At 42.8% G+C, this 17,023-nt stretch overlaps 2 protein-coding genes across 17 annotated transcripts in view; one reads left to right on the top strand and one right to left on the bottom strand.

The window, feature by feature from the left end:
- med24 (mediator complex subunit 24) overlaps positions 1-8,232 on the top strand; it is a 40,777-nt gene extending 32,545 nt beyond the window's left edge. For all 16 annotated transcript variants that reach the window (XR_005036470.1, XR_005036466.1, XR_005036467.1 and 13 more), the window contains one exon: positions 8,137-8,232. The gene's annotated coding sequence lies outside the window, so the exon portion shown is untranslated. The remainder of the gene's footprint in view (positions 1-8,136) is intronic.
- On the bottom strand, positions 6,552-9,442 carry csf3a (colony stimulating factor 3 (granulocyte) a). Its single transcript, XM_021565105.2, has 5 exons — positions 8,768-9,442; positions 8,053-8,237; positions 7,529-7,639; positions 7,156-7,296; positions 6,552-7,016 (listed from the first exon to the last, which is right to left on the bottom strand). Exons 1-5 carry the CDS (start codon positions 8,781-8,783, stop codon positions 6,822-6,824), a joined length of 648 nt encoding a protein of 215 aa, XP_021420780.1. The 5' UTR covers positions 8,784-9,442; the 3' UTR covers positions 6,552-6,821.
- Positions 9,443-17,023: the final 7,581 nt, after the last annotated feature.

Here is a 17,023-nt window from a genome sequence, read left to right as displayed (position 1 = left end):
ATCTATTTTGTGAAGTGCACCAGTCCCTCCTGCAGCAAAGCACCCCCACAACGTGATGCTGCCACCCCCATGCTTCACGGTTGGGATGGTGTTCTTCGGCTTGCAAGCCTCCCCCTTTATCCTCCAAATATAACGATGGTCATTATGGCCAAACAGTTTTATTTTTGTTTCATCAGACCAGAGGACATTTCTCCAAAAAGTACGATCTTTGTCCCCATGTGCAGTTGCAAACTGTAGTCTGGCTTTTTTATGGTGGTTTTTGGAGCAGTGCCTTCTTCCTTGCTGAACGGCCTTTCAGGTTATGTCACTATAGGACTAATTTTACTGTGGATATAGAATCTTTTGTACCTGTTTCCTCCAGCATCTTCACAAGGTCCTTTGCTGCTGTTCTGGGATTGATTTGCACTTTTTGCTCCAAAGTACGTTCATCTCTAGGAGACAGAACACGTCTCCTTCCTGAGCGGTATGACTGCTGTGTGGTCCCATGGTGTTTATACTTGCGTGCTATTGTTTGTACAAATGAACGTGGTACCTTCAGGCATTTGGAAATTGCTCCCAAGGATGAACCAGACTTGTGGAGGTCTACAATTGTTTTTCTGAGATCTTGGCTGATTTCTTTTGATTTTCCCATGATGTCAGCAAAGAGGCATTGAGTTTGATGGTAGACCTTGAAATACATCCACAGACACACCTCCAATTGACTCAAATTATGTCAGTTAGCCTTTCAGAAGCTTCTAAAGCCATTACATAATTTTCTTTCTGTTTAAAGGCACAGTCAACTTAGTGTATGTAAACTTCTGACCCACTGGAATTGTGATACAGTGAATTATAAGTGAAACCTGTCTGTAAACAATTGTTTGAAAAATGTCATGTCATGCACAAAGTTGATGTCCTAACCGACTTGCCAAAACTATAGTTTGTTAACAAGAAATTTGTGGAGTGGTTGAAAAATGACATGTAAACTTCCAACTTCAACTGTATATAAATAATTAGAATCTGGAAAATGCCACGTAAGAAGTGTGTCGTGTGTTGTCTGTCTGTCGGTCGGTCGGTCGGTCGTGGGCATCACTGACTTGACTCTGCCCCTGGGGAGGAGCGTAGCAGCAAAGGCCAGCTTAGTCTTATGGGAACCCTGATGGTTCCCAGGGCTCAGCTCACCCACCTCTGCCTTCTCCATGGATTCTATTTCCCCAGTCACTCAGGGGCGAAACCAGCTTCACACATAAATAAGCATTTTACTTAGTCATGCATTAGTGTCAATGTGAGACTAAGATAAGATCTGACAAAGTGGAAGTTAGGATTCACACTTCAAAGCTTGGGACTCCACTTAGATGGTGTTTCATCACTTTGGCATAGAAATGCCAGTTTCACAATACTCCAAAGTTGGTTAACAACTGTTATGTAATCCTGATTGCTTCATCATTCATTCAAATGTAGGTTTTCTTTCATTTTGATAGTCTCTATGGTCAGTAATACAAAACTGTCAAATTAAATGTTTTCACAATCTTGGAATCATTATTCATAAAAAGTGTACATATTGTCATCTTTATAGTAACGCCTCATGAAAATGTAAATACCTTCTAAATTAAGATATTTTATAGGTGTTTTTCAGTGCTGATAATTTTCAGAATTCAAATATTTTCACTTAAATACAAAGTATATACAGTACCAGTCAAAAGTTTGGACACCTACTCATTCAAGGGTTTTTCTTTATTTTGACTATTTTCTACATTGTAGAATAATAGTGAAGACATCGAAACGATGAAATAATATATGGAATCATGTAGTAACCAAAAAAGTGTTAAACAAATGTAAATATATTTTAGATTCTTCAAAGTCGCCACCCTTTGTGCAAAGCTGTAATCAAGGCAATCTTGGCATTCACTCAAACAGCTTCACGAGGTAGTCACCTGGAATGCATTTCAATGAACAGGTGTGCCTTGTTAAAAGTAAATTTGTGGAATTTCTTTCCTTCTTAATGTGTTTGAGCCAATCAGTTGTGTTGTGACAAGGTAGGGATGGTATACAGAAGATAGCCCTATTTGGTAAAAGACCAAGTCCATATTATGGCAAGAAAAGCTCAAATAAGCAAAGAAAAACGATAGTCCATCATTATTTTAAGGTCAGTCAATCCAGAACATTTCAAGAACTTTGAACATTTCTTCAAGTGCATTCACAAAAACCATCAAACTCTATGATGAAACTGGCTCTCATGAGGACCACCACAGGAAAGTTGGACCGCAGAGTGAAGGAAAAGCAGCCAAAAAGTGATCCGCATATGTGGGAACTCCTTCAAGATTGTTGGAAAAGCATTCCAGGGGAAGCTGGTTGAGAGAATGCAAAGAGTGTGCAAAGCTGTCATCAAGGCAAAGGGTGGCTACATTGAAGAATCTCAAATATAAAATATATTTTGATTTGTTTAACACTTTATTGGGCATGACATGATTCCATATGTGTTATTTCATAGTTTGTCTTTGTATTATATCACAGGTGTAGAAAATAGTAAAAATAAAGAACAACCCTGGAATGAGTAGATGTGTCAACTTTTGACTGGTAATGTTCGTTAATTGACCTTCAGTGCTCCTTGCTAGAGTAATAGGCTACCTACCTGTAACATTGTTTACAGTGACTTCCTCCCGTTGCTTGCTTTGTTTTTGTCGTTATCAAAACATATGGCTACTGAATGTCACTATCCCATCACTAGGTTCCTGTGTTTTGTTTAATCATGTCACATGACCTGGATTTTAACCTTATAAAAAGGGGACAGTTTGATAAAGCTTTAAGTCAGATGGTCCAGCACCATCCTCAGATTTTGTGTCTTATTCTCATTTCTGGGTAAGGAAACAAATCTAGGTCATATGACATGAATAACTAAAACACAGGGCCTTACCCATGACGGATGATCACATGGCATTGTTTTGAGACAGAAAGGGCCTTATTCTTTAGGGCACATCATAGCAAAACGTTTTGGAACTGAAAATGAAAATAAGCATTTGTTATTGGTGGTTAATCCCTGTTTCAGACCATTTTCTTCCGTTTGATGCCAAATGAACATGACCACAACCATAATCCCACATATTCAACCTCTTCACTGTCACATGGTGGTGTGATGCTCTCTGAGTGATATTCCCCGGGCCTTTGAAGGAACACCCCACTGGTGATTCTTAGTGAGCTCGTGCTTATCAGTCATCTAGCCTTGCATAACTTCCTAAATGAAGTCCCTGGATGGGGGAGGGAAATAAGGGATGTCATTAGACGTAACAGTCTAAATGTTACTTTCGGGTTCACAGAAGATGCTTACTCACTGTCTAATAATCCTTCATTTCCTCTGTAGACGGTCAAACAAGCATCTAGACACAAGGCTTTTAAGGAACAACTGCTTTTACTAGACAACCCTTGTCCTACCATATTTGGCAATTGCAAACCTCATTTTTGTTATTATACTTAACACTAATATAACGTAACATGCAACAAGTTCATATAAGGAAATCAGTCAATTGAAATAAATTCATTAGGCCCTAATCTATGGATTTCACATGACTGGGAATACAGATATGCATCTGTTGGTCACAGATACCTTAAGAAATATATATTTTTTAAAAGGTGTAGATCAGAAAAGCAGTCCGTATCTGGTGTGAGCACCATTTGCCTCATGTAGCGAGACATCTCCTTTGCATAGAGTTTGAACAGGCTGTTGATTGTAGCCTGTGGAATGTTGTCTCACTCTTCTTCAATGGCTGTGCAAAGTTGCTGAATATTGGCAAGAACTGGAACACGCTGTCATATGTCGATCCAGGGCATCCCAAACATGCTCAATGTGTGAAATGTCTGGTGAGTATGCAGGCCATGGAAGAACTGAGACATTTTCTGCTTCCAGGAATTGTGTACAAATCCTTTCGACATGGAGCCGTGTATTATAATGCTGAAAGATGTGATGGCAGCGGATGAATAGCACAATGGGTCTCAGGATCTCATCACGATATCTCTGTTCATTCAAATTGCCATTGCTAAAATGCAATTGTGTTCATTGTCCATAACTTATGCCTGCCCATACCATAAACACACAGCCACCATGGGGTATTCTGTTCACAACGTTGACAACATCAAACCACTCGCCCACACGACGCCATGCACGTGGTCTGCGGTTGTGAGGCCGGTTGGATGTACTGCCACATTCTCTAAAACTTAACTGGAGGTGGCTTATGGTCGAAAAATAAACATACAATTCTCTGGCAAACAGCTCTGGTGGACATTCCTGCCAATTGCACGTTCTCTCAACTTGAGCCATCTGTAGCATTGTGTTGTGTGATGAAACTGCACATTTCCGAGTGGTCTTGTATTGTCCCAAGCACAAGGTATGTAATGATCATGCTGTTTAATCAGCTTCTTGGTATGCCACACCTCTCAGGTGGATGGATTATCTTGGTAAAGGAAAAATGCTCACTAACAGGGATGTAAACTAAACAATTTAGAGAAAGAAGCTTTTTGTGCATATTGAACATTTTTGGGTTCTTTTTTATTTCAGCTCATGAAACATGGGACGAACATGTTTATATTTTTGTTCAGTGTATATTTGGTGAGCGCTAATGCATTGCATTTGACAAAATAAAATGTACTAATAACTCCAAAATGAAGTATAACATACAGATACTTGCAAGCAATTGTCTCTGTAAAAAACAGTACATTTTCATAGAACTTATGAAATACAAATGGTGGATTCATGTATAACCCCTAAAAAAAACTTCCTCAATGACACCCTGGGACAAAAGTTGATAACAGCTTATGAAGCTTACTACAAGGGTTGCTCACAAAGCATACAGGCAAATAATTGAGTAGGCTTGCAGTGCATTTGGAAAGTATTCAGACCCCTTGACTTTCCCCACATTTTGTTATGTTACAGCTTTATTCTAAAATGGATTACATTTATCTACAAACAATACCCCATAATGACAAAGCGAAAACGGGTTTTATACAAAATAAAAAAACAGGGCCTCCCGAGTGGCGCAGCGATCTAAGGCACTGCATTAGGTGTCACTAGGCGCTTTAGGTGTCACTACAGACCCAGGTTTGATCCCAGGCTATGTCACAACTGGCCGTGACCGGGAGTCCCATAGGACGTTGCACAATTGGCAGTTCTGGCCAGGGGGCTTTACTTGGCTTATCACACTCTAGCGACTCCTTGTGGCAGGCCGGGCGCCTGCAGGCTGACTTCGGCGGTCAAATGAGCTGTGTTTCCTCCGACACATTGGTGCGGCTGGTTTCCCGGGATAAGCGGGCAGGTGTTAAGGAGCGCGGATTGGCGCTTCAAAACATTTACATAAGTATTAAAACCCTTTGCTATGAGACTCGAAATTGAGCTCAGGTGAATCCTGAGGTGAATGTCTGCTGCATTGAAGGTCCCCAAGAACACAATGGCCTCCATCGTTCTTAAATGGAATAAGTTTGGAACCACCAAGACTCTTCCTGGCCGCCTGGCCAAACTGAGCAATCGGGGGCGAAGGGCCTTGGTCAGGGAGGTGACCAAGAACCCGATGGTCACTCTGACAGAGCTCTAGAGTTCCTCTATGCAGATGGGAGAACCTTCCAGAAGGACAACCATCTCTGCAGCACTCCACCAATCAGGCATTTATGGTAGAGTGGCCAGGCGGAAGCCACTCTTCAGTAAAAGGCACATGACAGCCCATGTGTAGTTTGCCAAAAGGCACATAAAGGTTCTGACTGAGAAACAAGATTCTCTGGTCTAATGAAACCAATTCTCTGGTCTAATGAAACCAAGATTGAACTCTTTGGCCTGAATGCCAAGCGTCGCGTCTGGAGGAAACCTGGCACTATCCCTACGGTGAAGCATGGTGGTGGCAGCATCATGCTGTGGGGATGTTTTTCAGCGGCAGGGACCGGGAGACTAGTCAGGATCACGGAAAAGAAGAACAGAGCAAATTACAGAGAGGTCCTTGATTTTAAAAACCTGCTCCAGAGCACTCGGGAACTCAGACTGGGGAGAAGGTTCACCTTCCAACAGGACAACAACCCTAAGCACACAGCCAAGACAACACAGGAGTGGCTTCGGGACAAGTCTCTGAATGACCTTGAGTGGCCCAGCCAGAGCCCGGATTTGAATATGATCGAACATCTCTGGAGACCTGAAAATAGCTGTGCAGTGATGCTCCCCATCCAACCTGACAGAGCTTGAGAGGATCTGCAGAGAAGATTGGGAGTACAGGTGTGCCAAGCTTGTACCCAAGAAGACTCTAGGCTGTAATCACTGCCAACAGTGATTCAACAACATACTGAGCAAAGGGTGTGAATACTTATGTAAATGTAATATATATTAAATAAATTTAAGAACAAATTCTAATTTACAATGATGGCCTAGGAACAGTGCCTTGTTTAGTGGCAAAACGACAGATTTTTACCTTTATAGCTCTGGGATTCGATCTAGCAACCTTTCGGTTACTTGCCCAATGCTCTAACCACTAGGCTACCTGGTGCCCCACAATATACATTTGCTAAAAATTCTAAAAACCTGTTTTTGCTCTGTCATTATGGAGTATTATATGTGTAGATTTGAGAGGGGGGGGGGGGGACAATTTAGTCACTTTTTGAATATTGCTGTACTGTAACAAAATCTGGAAAAAGTCCAGGGGTCTGAATACTTTCCAAATGCACTGTAATTGGAACATGTAAAAAAAGCATTTAAATTATATTTTAAGCATTTTATAAATACACATCTAATCATAAATAGACTGAATAATAAATAGATCATAAATAAATAAATAAAATACATCACCATAAAAACATGGCAATTTCAAGTCAGTTTTGGGTCAATCGCTCTGCCCATTTGCTTGGGCTATGTTCCTTAGACTTCGGACTATGTCCTGGCCAAAGCTTTGGAGCTGCACCAGAGTCAGATGTGTGGCTACCTGAACCTCATAGTCCCCAGTGAGACGAGAGGCCAGGCTTGTGGCTGTGGGCTGCACCGCCACCGGGCTCTCCGCCACTTGGACCGCTTTCAGCATCTGGAGATACAAAGAACTCTAATTACAAAGAACTCTATAATCAATCAGCATTTATGTCGGAACAGTATTTGAATCCAAGGGATTGTATAATACTGTGTATGCGTGCATGGTGTATAAGTCGTTTTACAGGGAGCCTCACCCTGTTGATCTGTACGCGGAGATCTCTGATATCAGTCAGCAGTGCAGTGATTCTCTCTGTGTTGGCCAGGCGTTGTACGACAGCTCTTAGCAGGTCCTGGTGCACCTGTAGTCCCTCTGACATACGTCTCAGACAGGTCTCCTGATGGAGAGACCTCAAATGTCAAAGCAATGCCTTATTTCTAGGGCTGATATCATTTTCAGATGCCATATTTCTTATAGTTTCTAATCCGGGCCTAGAGTTGTTCCTGGGCAGGTCTGGCCGTCACTATAGTACTATAGGCTCCAGGTAGTAACATATTTCATCCGGAACCTGGTCTTCATATTTACGTTAAATTAGGCATAGAGGCTGTAGTGCAGAGTCTGACGCTCACCAAAGTAAAGTTATCTGTCAAGGCGTTGAGTGTGGGAGCAGAGGGGATGCCAAGGTTGATCGCCAGGTATTGTAGTTTCCTGTTCTCACTGCTGGAGTTAAGAATCAGGGTCTGAGAGCCAAAAGACAGGATTACAAAACCAATGTTTAGAATTAGAACATTGGACGTCCATTAAGTACTTATCTAAACTGAGTGGAATTTCCAACTAAAATAACTGATTCCACCTATCAAAAATGGATACATTTTGTGCGTAATAGTAGGCCTATATAGGCTACAGTTGCCATTTTTTGTGCACGATCAGACCACCATAGACATAAACATCGTCCAGAATGGTAACAGCTTCTTCAATGCTTGTGTATGCTATTAAATGTACATTTCCTGTAATATGGAGAATGATAATACATCTGATTGGATTTGGCCTATACAGCTCACTCTCCCCACAGATACACAAACGGTGGTGTCTGGTACAGCCTGTCACGGACAGAAGTAACGTTAGTGGGCTTAGCCGAGGCCGATCCACTTACCTCAGAATGAATGCACGATGTGTGTGTCTCAGGAATAGCATCCAACACCTTTTTGATCAAACTCTTGCTGTTTTCTACGGACAGGTTGAATTCTGGATCGTCGACTAGTTGACCCGCCTCGCCAGAATACTCCAAGATCGGTGCGCTTTGACCGTAGCTGGCCATGTTGCAGAGAATGGCGAAAACTGTAGAGAACAACGTTGCCTCTGTTATAGCTTCCGAACCTCCGGTTTAATGCAATGTCGAAATCGGGGTTGTGATGAAACTGTGTGATCATTGGTTGATATGAATATGCAATATCTGTCCCATTTGCCCTAGCAAATTACACACATCCCCGTGAGTATAACCTAGTTAAAAATAGCAACAGAGGAACAGGAACCCCTGTCAAAAATACCTGCACCTTTAAAAATAAATCCATAGCTATAACTTCAAACTATCTTTTACAGTGATAACTCAATGATAGCCTTGATTCCATCAACTATTTGACTTGCTCTGAAGTATCCTTCTTTCTCTGAAATAACTTTTGTCTGAACTAAAAAGTTGAAACATCCTAATTTTACACACTTTTTTTGTCGTTTTAAAAGCTGTCCATCTAATAAATTGTCTACTAGAATATATTCCACGTTTTACTTTACTTGTTGCATTCTTTCTCATATCCAGTTGTTGTGAAGTCAGTCAGTCTACCAGCAGTGAAGGAGGGACTTGTACTACTCACCTATCAGAATGTTCATTGCCTTTGGGTTGATGGCACTTCAAGGAATTTGCTGATACAATTGACCGACCAGTGAACGCAAGTTGTTAGATACCATCATAGCCTTTACCCACTATATTTATACTAGTTGATGGGAATTCCCTTTCTATCACAATACTAGCTGTACAGTATCGAGTTGAATCAGTCATCTTTTCTGGTGAAAGTGTTGGAAGTGTAAAAATATTGCAATTGAATGGGCTGTATTATAAACACATTATAATTGAATACATATATACTACATAGTAATATGAACATGAAAATAATCTTGAAACAACTTGAACATCTTTAAAATGTGTTGGCATGGTGTTAGAATTCGGCAGCTGTGTTAAGTGACAATGGAGCCTGGGTTGGCAAATTATGACAAATGACAATAACTTAATGTTCATATATACATACATTTTCTGATTTTGGTTAGGAAAAGCTGTGTAGACCAGCAATATTGAAGTCATTAAATTCTGGAGAGAAAAAAAACTATCTGGAATTCCTACATTCCATAAACTGAGCCTGTCCTCAGGCAATGTTAATTAGAGGAAAACATGCGTATCTGAAAAGCCCAATGAAACAGAACTGTCATGACATACACTGAGAATACAAAACATTAAGAACACCTGCTCTTTCCATGACATAGACTGACCAGGTGAATCCAGGTGAAAACTTTGATCCCTTATTGATGTCACTTGTTAAATCCACTTCCATCAGTGTAGATGAAGGGGGGGAGACAGGTTGAATAAGGATTTTTAAGCCTTGAGACATGGATTGTGTATGTGTGCCCTTCAGAGGGTGAATGGGCAAGACAAAATATTTATGTGCCTTTGAACAAGGTATGGTAGTAGGTGCCAGGTCTGTGTCACCGGTTTGTGTCAATAACTGCCACGCTGCTGGGTTTTTTCACACTCAACAGTTTTCTGTGTGTATCACGAATGATCTACCACCCAAAGGACATCCAGCTAACTTGACACAACTGTGAGAAGCATTGGAGTCAACATAGGCCAGCATCCCTGTGGAACACTTTAGACACCTTGTGGAGTCCATGCCCTGACGAATTGAGGCTGTTCTGAGGGCAAAAGCTGTTCTTAATGTTTGGTATACTCAGTGTATACTGGAGGGGGGACCACCGAGAGTTCCACAGTAGTTTTCATCTGAAAATACTACATTTTAGTAATCCACTATAACAAAACATTACATTTCAGGAATTATATCACCTTTATGAAACAAAACACATCTCACATGTGCAGTGGATTCATTAATATCCTCATTTCCTAAAACTCTGGATTTGATAGTGTGGTCACTGTGGTCAAATAATAACTTCCACTTAGTTTCACTTCTGTTCTCTTAGTCTCGATTGCCATCAGTGAAAATTCTTCTTAAATGGAAGTTAGGATTTGCCCCGATGTGAGCAAGTGGAGTGAGTGACGTCAAATAAAAATGGAATTGGCCTCTGTGGGGTTTCATACAAGTCTGCCATCTTGTGGCCTCTTGTTACCCAAGCCTCAGTTTCTGATTTACTCAACAGTGGCATTCATCAGCACCTGAAAATAGGTTCCTCTCAGCCTATAGGTGTGCTTCCTAGTCTTAATTTGCTTCTTCTAAGGGGGAAATCTCAAACTGACATCCAGCCACGGCTCTTCTCTTATATGTGACTAAATCATTATGTATTTGTGTTTTATTGACTGTTGTTTTGACTTCCGTATTCCTTTCAACATTATTTGTACAAATTGACCAAAGGCTGTCTTATGGATTCCAATTCTATACTAAATACCTTGCAGTGTTTTGTCAGCCCTTCTCAACCATGTCTTGTATAGTTCTCCTTGTAACAGATCCGGTTTCTCTTCATGCTTTGACACTAAAACTGAGCCTGTGATCAGTCAATGTGGATTGTTACATCTGGCCATGCATGGAGAGCTCCACCAAACCAGACCCCTGAAATCCACACGGCCTCTATCTTCATTCAACCAAACCTAGACATGAAAGGAGGCCATTATTCACTGCCGTGCTCAATGTAAATGTTACTGACATGGGTATTGAACCCAAAGTTTCCACGCAACTCAAGACAGTGTTAGCTCGCTGAGCTAAAGCCTAGAGCATTAGCTCCAGAACTAACATGAGTCTTTAGTTCTCAGGCGAGGTCACTTGTCACACATACCATAAAATGTTTTTGCACAGTAAAAGGACCGGTTACACTTGGTATAGACCTACTGCCTGTACATGGGTAATCTGGTGGATACAACTCTACAGCAAGTGTGCAGCCGGGAGAGTTTAGCATTTCTCCGCTGTCTTGAATGTATGCAGGGTGAAGCAGCTTGATGTACAAGATGGCCCCCAGGACATAGGGTCTGTGTATAGAAACATTGGTCTCCCAGCAGGGTTAAACCATGTTCCCTGATAGCGACACAATAATGTGAATAACTGGTCCAAACAGTATATAGTCAGAAAGTCAAATGTTGGGATTCATATTTATTTTACTTGGTAATTTTCATTTCTGACAGCTACATGCTTTTGTATTTACCTCTGTGACATATCCTGTGAGAATTAGGGTGTGCTGTACTGAAGTCTTACTGTAAAGCCTGAGTAGATAGACGAGTCACAACTCTGTGCTGGAAATTACAACGACGTACAATCCAGTTGGAGTGATGTCATTGCGCATGTTTTACATCTGACACTGATGTTGGTCAAGTAGGAGTCATGGAGGAGTTGAGCAAGAACGAATGGTTACAGTGGAAACGGAGCAAGTGTGTGTTGAGCAAGACAATGACATCAACTTCAAGAAATGGGAGAAAATACTGCATGCCAAGGCACTAAGCATGGGCCAAGAGATTGAGAAAAACTCATTTTCTCAGCAGACCCAGAATAGGTTTGTTCTAAAGGAAATGGTTCATCCCTACCCTCCCTCTCTCCATTGAAATTGTTAACAGACATGTTCTAGATTGTTTATGTACCTAGTGGCTACTGTGTACTGTATGAACAGTACATTGTGCATACACTTGCCAGAGTCTTGTTCAAATTTATCAAAATAAATTGGTCATAGTAGCGAAGTAATTACAATTTAGCTAATTAAAACTGGAGTGATAGACTTACAACTGCGACCTGGCCAAGATAAAGCAAAGCAATGCGAAACAAACAAAAACAACACAGTTACACATGGAATAAACAAACGTACAGTCAATAACACAATAGAAAAAAGTCTATATGCAGTGTGTGCAAATGGCGTGAGGAGGTAAGGCAATAAATAGGCCATAGTAGCGAAGTAATTACAATTTAGAAAATTAAAACTGGACTGATAGATGTGCAGATGATGATGTGCAAAAGAGCAAAAAAGTAAATAAAAACTATGGGGATGAGGTAGGTAGATTGGATGGGCTATTTACAGATGGGCTGTGTACAGCTGCAGCGATCTGATAGCTGATGTTTAAAGTTAGTGAGGGAGATATGAGTCTCCAACTTCAGCGATTTTTGCAATTCGTTCCAGTCATTGGCAGCAGAGAACTGGAAGGAAAGGCGGCCAAAGTAGGTGTTGGCTTTGGGGATGAAACAGATGTTACTGTGATAGACTGCATGTAGTTTGCTGAGTAGAGTGTTGGAGGCTATTTTGTAAATGTCATCGCCGAAGTTGAGGATCGGTAAGATAGTCAGTTCTACGAGGGTATGTTTGGCAGCGTCAGAGAAGGAGGCTTTGTTGCAAAATAGGAAGCCGATTCTAGATTTAATTTTGGATTGGAGATGCTTATAATGAGTCTGGAAGGAGAGTTTACTGTCTAGCCAGACACCTAGGTATTTGTAGTTGTCCACATATTCTAAGTCAGAACCGTCCAGAGTAGTGATGCTAGTCGGGCGGACGGGTGCGGGCAGCGATCGGTTGAAAAGCATGCATTTAGTTAGCGTTTAAGAGCAGTTGGAGGTCACGGAAGGAGTGTTGTATGGCATTGAAGCTCGTTTGGAGGTTAACACAGTGTCCAAAGAAGGGCCAGATGTATACAGAATGGTGTCGTCTGCGTAGAGGTGGATCAGGGAATCACCCGCAGCAAGAGCGACATCGCTAATATATACAGAGAAAAGAGTCGGCCCGAGAATTGAACCCTGTGGCAACCTCATAGAGACTGCCAGAGGCCCGGACAACATGCCCTCCAATTTGACACATTGAACTCTATCTGAGAAGTAGTTAGTGAACCAGGCGAGGCAGTCATTTGAGAAACCAAGGCTGTTGAGTCTGCCGATAAGAATACTGTGATTGACAGAGTCGAAAGCCTTGGCATGGTCGATGAATACAGCTGCACAGCACTGTATTTTATCGATGGCAGTTATGATATCGTTTAGTACCTTGAGCGTGGCTGAGGTCCACCAGTGACCGGCTCGGAAACCGGATTGCACAGAAGTGGTCAGTGATCTGTTCGTTAATTTGGCTTTCAAAGACGTTAGAAAGGCAGGGCAGGATGGATATAGGTCTGTAACAGTTTGGGTCTAGAGTGTCACGCCCTTTGATGACCGCGGCAGCTTTCCAGTCTTTAGGGATCTCGGACAATACGAAAGAGAGGTTGAACAGACTGGTAATAGGGGTTGCAACAATGGCGGCAGATAATTCTAGAAATAGAGGGTCCAGATTGTCAAGCCCAGCTGATTTGTACAGGTCCAGGTTTTGCAGCTCTTTCAGAACATCTGCTATCTGGATTTGGGTGAAGGAGAAGCTGGGGAGGCTTGGGCAGGTAGCTGCGGGGGGTGTGGAGCTATTGGTCGGGGTTGGGGTAGCCAGGAGGAAGTTCTCGATTATCGTGAATTTATCGGTGGTGACAGTGTTTCCTAGCCTCAGTGCAGTGGGCAGCTGGGAGGAGGTGCTCTTATTCTCCATGGACTTCAGTGCCCCAAAACTTTTGGAGTTAGAGCAAATTTCTGTTTGAAAAATCTAGCCTTTGTTTTCCTAACTGACTGCATGTATTGGTTCCTGACTTCCCTGAAAAGTTGCATATCAAGGGGACTATTCGATGCTAGTGCAGTCCGCCACAACAGGATGTTTTTGGGCTGGTTGAGGGCAGTCAAGTCTGGAGTGAACCAAGGGCTATATCTGTTATTAGTTCTACATTTTTTGAAAGGGGCATGGTTATTTTTTATTTTACCCCTTTTTCTCCCCAATTTCGTGGTATCAAATTGTTTAGTAGCTACTATCTTGTCTCATAACTCGGGAGAGACGAAGGTTGAAAGTCATGCGTCCTCCGATACACAACCCAACCAAGCCGCACTGCTTCTTAACACAGTGTGCATCCAACCCGGAAGCCAGCCGCACCAATGTGTCGGAGGAAACACCGTGCACCTGGCAACCTTGGTTAGCGCGCACTGCGCCCGGCCTGCCACAGGAGTTGCTGGTGCGCGATGAGACAAGGACATCCCTACCGGCCAAGCCCTCCCTAACCCGGGCGACGCGAGGCCAATTGTGCGTCGCCCCACAGACCTCCCGGTCGTGGCCAGTTACGACAGAGCCTGGGCGCAAACCCAGAGTCTCTGATGCTACAGCTGGCGCTGCAGTACAGCTCCCTTAACCACTGCGCCACCCGGGAGGCTCGGAAATTACTTTTAAAGAACCAGGCATCCTCTACTGACGGGATGAGGTCAATATTCTTCCAGGATACCTGGGCCAGGTCGATTAGAAAGGCCTGCTCGCTGAAGTGTTTTAGGGAGCGTTTGACAGTAAGGAGTGGTCGTTTGACCGCGGACCCATAGCGGATGCAGGCAATGAGGCAGTGATCCTGAAAACAGCAGAGGTGTTGGTCAGGATAATATCTATGAGAGTGCCCATGTTTACAGATTTAGGGTTGTACCTGGTTGGTTCCTTGATAATTTGTGTGAGATTGAGGGCACCTAGCTTAGATTGTAGGACTGCCGGGTGTTAAGCATATCCCAGTTTAGGTCACCTAACAGAACGAACTCTGAAGATAGATGGGGGGCAATTAATTCAATTCAACTCATAGTAATGGCTGGAACGGAACTAATGGAATGGTATCGAACTCAAACATGTTTGATACCATTCCATTCCAGCCATTATTATGAGCCCATCCTCCCCTCAGCAGCCTTCTGTGATGACCATGTTGATCTGGGGTTGGAGATTTGATCAAAAGTGGGGAAGCCTTTTTACTCTGCCATCCACTTACACATATTCGGGGACAGGGGAGCTGTGGTGTACCAATAGAAGGGGAGCGAGAGTGGGGAAAAAGGAAGAGAAAAGTTTGCATCTCAATAGTCTTACACAGCTTCCTCGTCTGGTATCCTTTCATTCACACTGAAAGAATAAGACAGGTGAAAGCACGTTTATTTTAGGCATCCACCATATTGCTTTTATGGGCTTCCGAATCATCATACAGGTGAAGGAAAGCAGACAGGGAAAGGAAGCAACTCTAGACTATTGAGATGTACTCAGGGACATCCTCACTCACTCCTCGTCAATAGCCTTCACTTTAGGCCGGAAGAGGAAACTGTCCAGGCCCTGGCTGGAAACATTTTAATCTGCAACCCAATGCCATGTTGGGCTGCGCTCTGTGGGATTGGATGGGTAACTTTATCCCCCACTTTGTGTCCCATTACCCAGCAGTTGTAATACTCACACCAGTGTAACATGTCTGAGGGTAGCGGGCGGGGCAAGGTGAGCCTGAAATTTAAATTAACCACAGCGACAGCAACTGCATGTGCTAGGGAACAGGGGTGTTACATTACACGTGTGCTGCCCCACATACTCACAAAACAATACATTCAGATACACAGACACCCATGCACAGGTTCACTCACACACACACACACACACACACACATTTGTCTCACACACAAACACAGAACTAATTTGTGTTTGTTTACTCTACCATCAAGCCCCCCGCCACACAAACACCACAGGCGGCCGGTGGCACCTCAATTGGGGAGGCCAGGCTCAAAGTAATGGCTGGAACAGAATACTATTGAATGGTATCGAACACATCAAGCACATCGTATCCATGTGTTTAATAACGCTCCATTCACTCCATTCCAGTCATTATTATGAGGCGTCCTCCCCTCAGCAGCCTCCTGTGACACACACACACACAAGTATGTTACTGGGAAGGGCGGGACTGGCCAGCTAGCTGTGTTAGGAAATGTCAGCAAGGGAGGCTTGCCATCTATATTTCAGTGCTGTTGAACCTCCTGCTCGTCACGGGAGCCTGTTTCCTTGAGATTAGCTCTGTTAGGATCAATAACACTGTCCTGTAAAGCAAACTCAGCCAGGAGGAGAAGTGCTGTGAATAGAATGCTGATGCACCAGAGAATCTATGTGCTCATATCAAAGCAAATGAATGATAAAGGTTCTTCCTTATTAAAGTTATTTCTTAGCGTCTTTGAGTTTGCCCTCTAAACTAAGTCAAATATAGAGCAAAATGGATGAACAAGCTACTGGAGAGAGAGGACTCTTAAAAGCGGATGTGTTGCCTAAGGGACTAAGGAAGTGTAAAGCCACAACGAGCATCATACACTCTGCTGGGCAGCTCAAGGGCACCCCCTGCCCAGTCATCATGGAGAGGGCCAGGTGGTCCCATTTTGTCCTCCTCAACCCCAGAACAGGGTCACCCAAGTTGAAGGATTCCTTCCCAGACTTTTTATGGCCCTCATACATAGTTTATTGGCTTGTTCTACTCTGGAGGCATGTGTTTTCGATGCAGGGATACCCTTGTTGACAAACCCAGTTACAGGGTATGCTGCGCTAACAGCCGATTTCATTATTCATCATCGTGTTCTGTGTTAAATCTCACCAGTTCATGTCGAATAGACACAAATGCAACATTATATAAGGTTTTCCTTGACTTATTCTAATAAAATATTAAATTAGGTATTTTGTGTCCTTTGTAACCTGCATAGTAATAAGGTTATTTAAGGCAGATTGGAGGTTTGCGAATTCCATCTTGTTTAAATGCTTGGCTAGGTTTAGGCAAGAAATTCTAACTGGTTAAGATTAGGTTTAGGGGTTGGGATACGTTTAGGTAAGAAATGTGACTGGTTAAGTTTAGGGTTAGTATTTGAACCAGTAATGTTTTGTGTGGCAACCCGCAAATCTGTTTATTTCACACCTACTGTGCTGACCGTTGAGCTTTCATCCAACCAATCACATTCATTCCGCCCTGGAAGCAGAGCTGCCCTCGGAACAACAACGAATAAGGAAGCCTCCACTGAGCATATTAAAACAGGAGTTTACTCTCTTGGTTTACCGCTTGCTGTGTC

Source organism: Oncorhynchus mykiss, chromosome 16 (genome assembly GCF_013265735.2).
Source record: "Oncorhynchus mykiss isolate Arlee chromosome 16, USDA_OmykA_1.1, whole genome shotgun sequence".
Classification (NCBI taxonomy): domain Eukaryota; kingdom Metazoa; phylum Chordata; class Actinopteri; order Salmoniformes; family Salmonidae; genus Oncorhynchus; species Oncorhynchus mykiss.
This window is presented reverse-complemented; position numbering and strand designations above follow the sequence as displayed.

Bases quoted from the DNA above. Each gene is read 5' to 3' on its own strand.
- csf3a (XM_021565105.2), bottom strand. The intron at 7,297-7,528 runs GTGAGCGTCAGA...TCTCTCCATCAG, and splicing joins TGACAGATAACTTTACTTTG to GAGACCTGTCTGAGACGTAT. The intron at 7,017-7,155 runs GTGAGGCTCCCT...TTGTATCTCCAG, and splicing joins TCCGCGTACAGATCAACAGG to ATGCTGAAAGCGGTCCAAGT.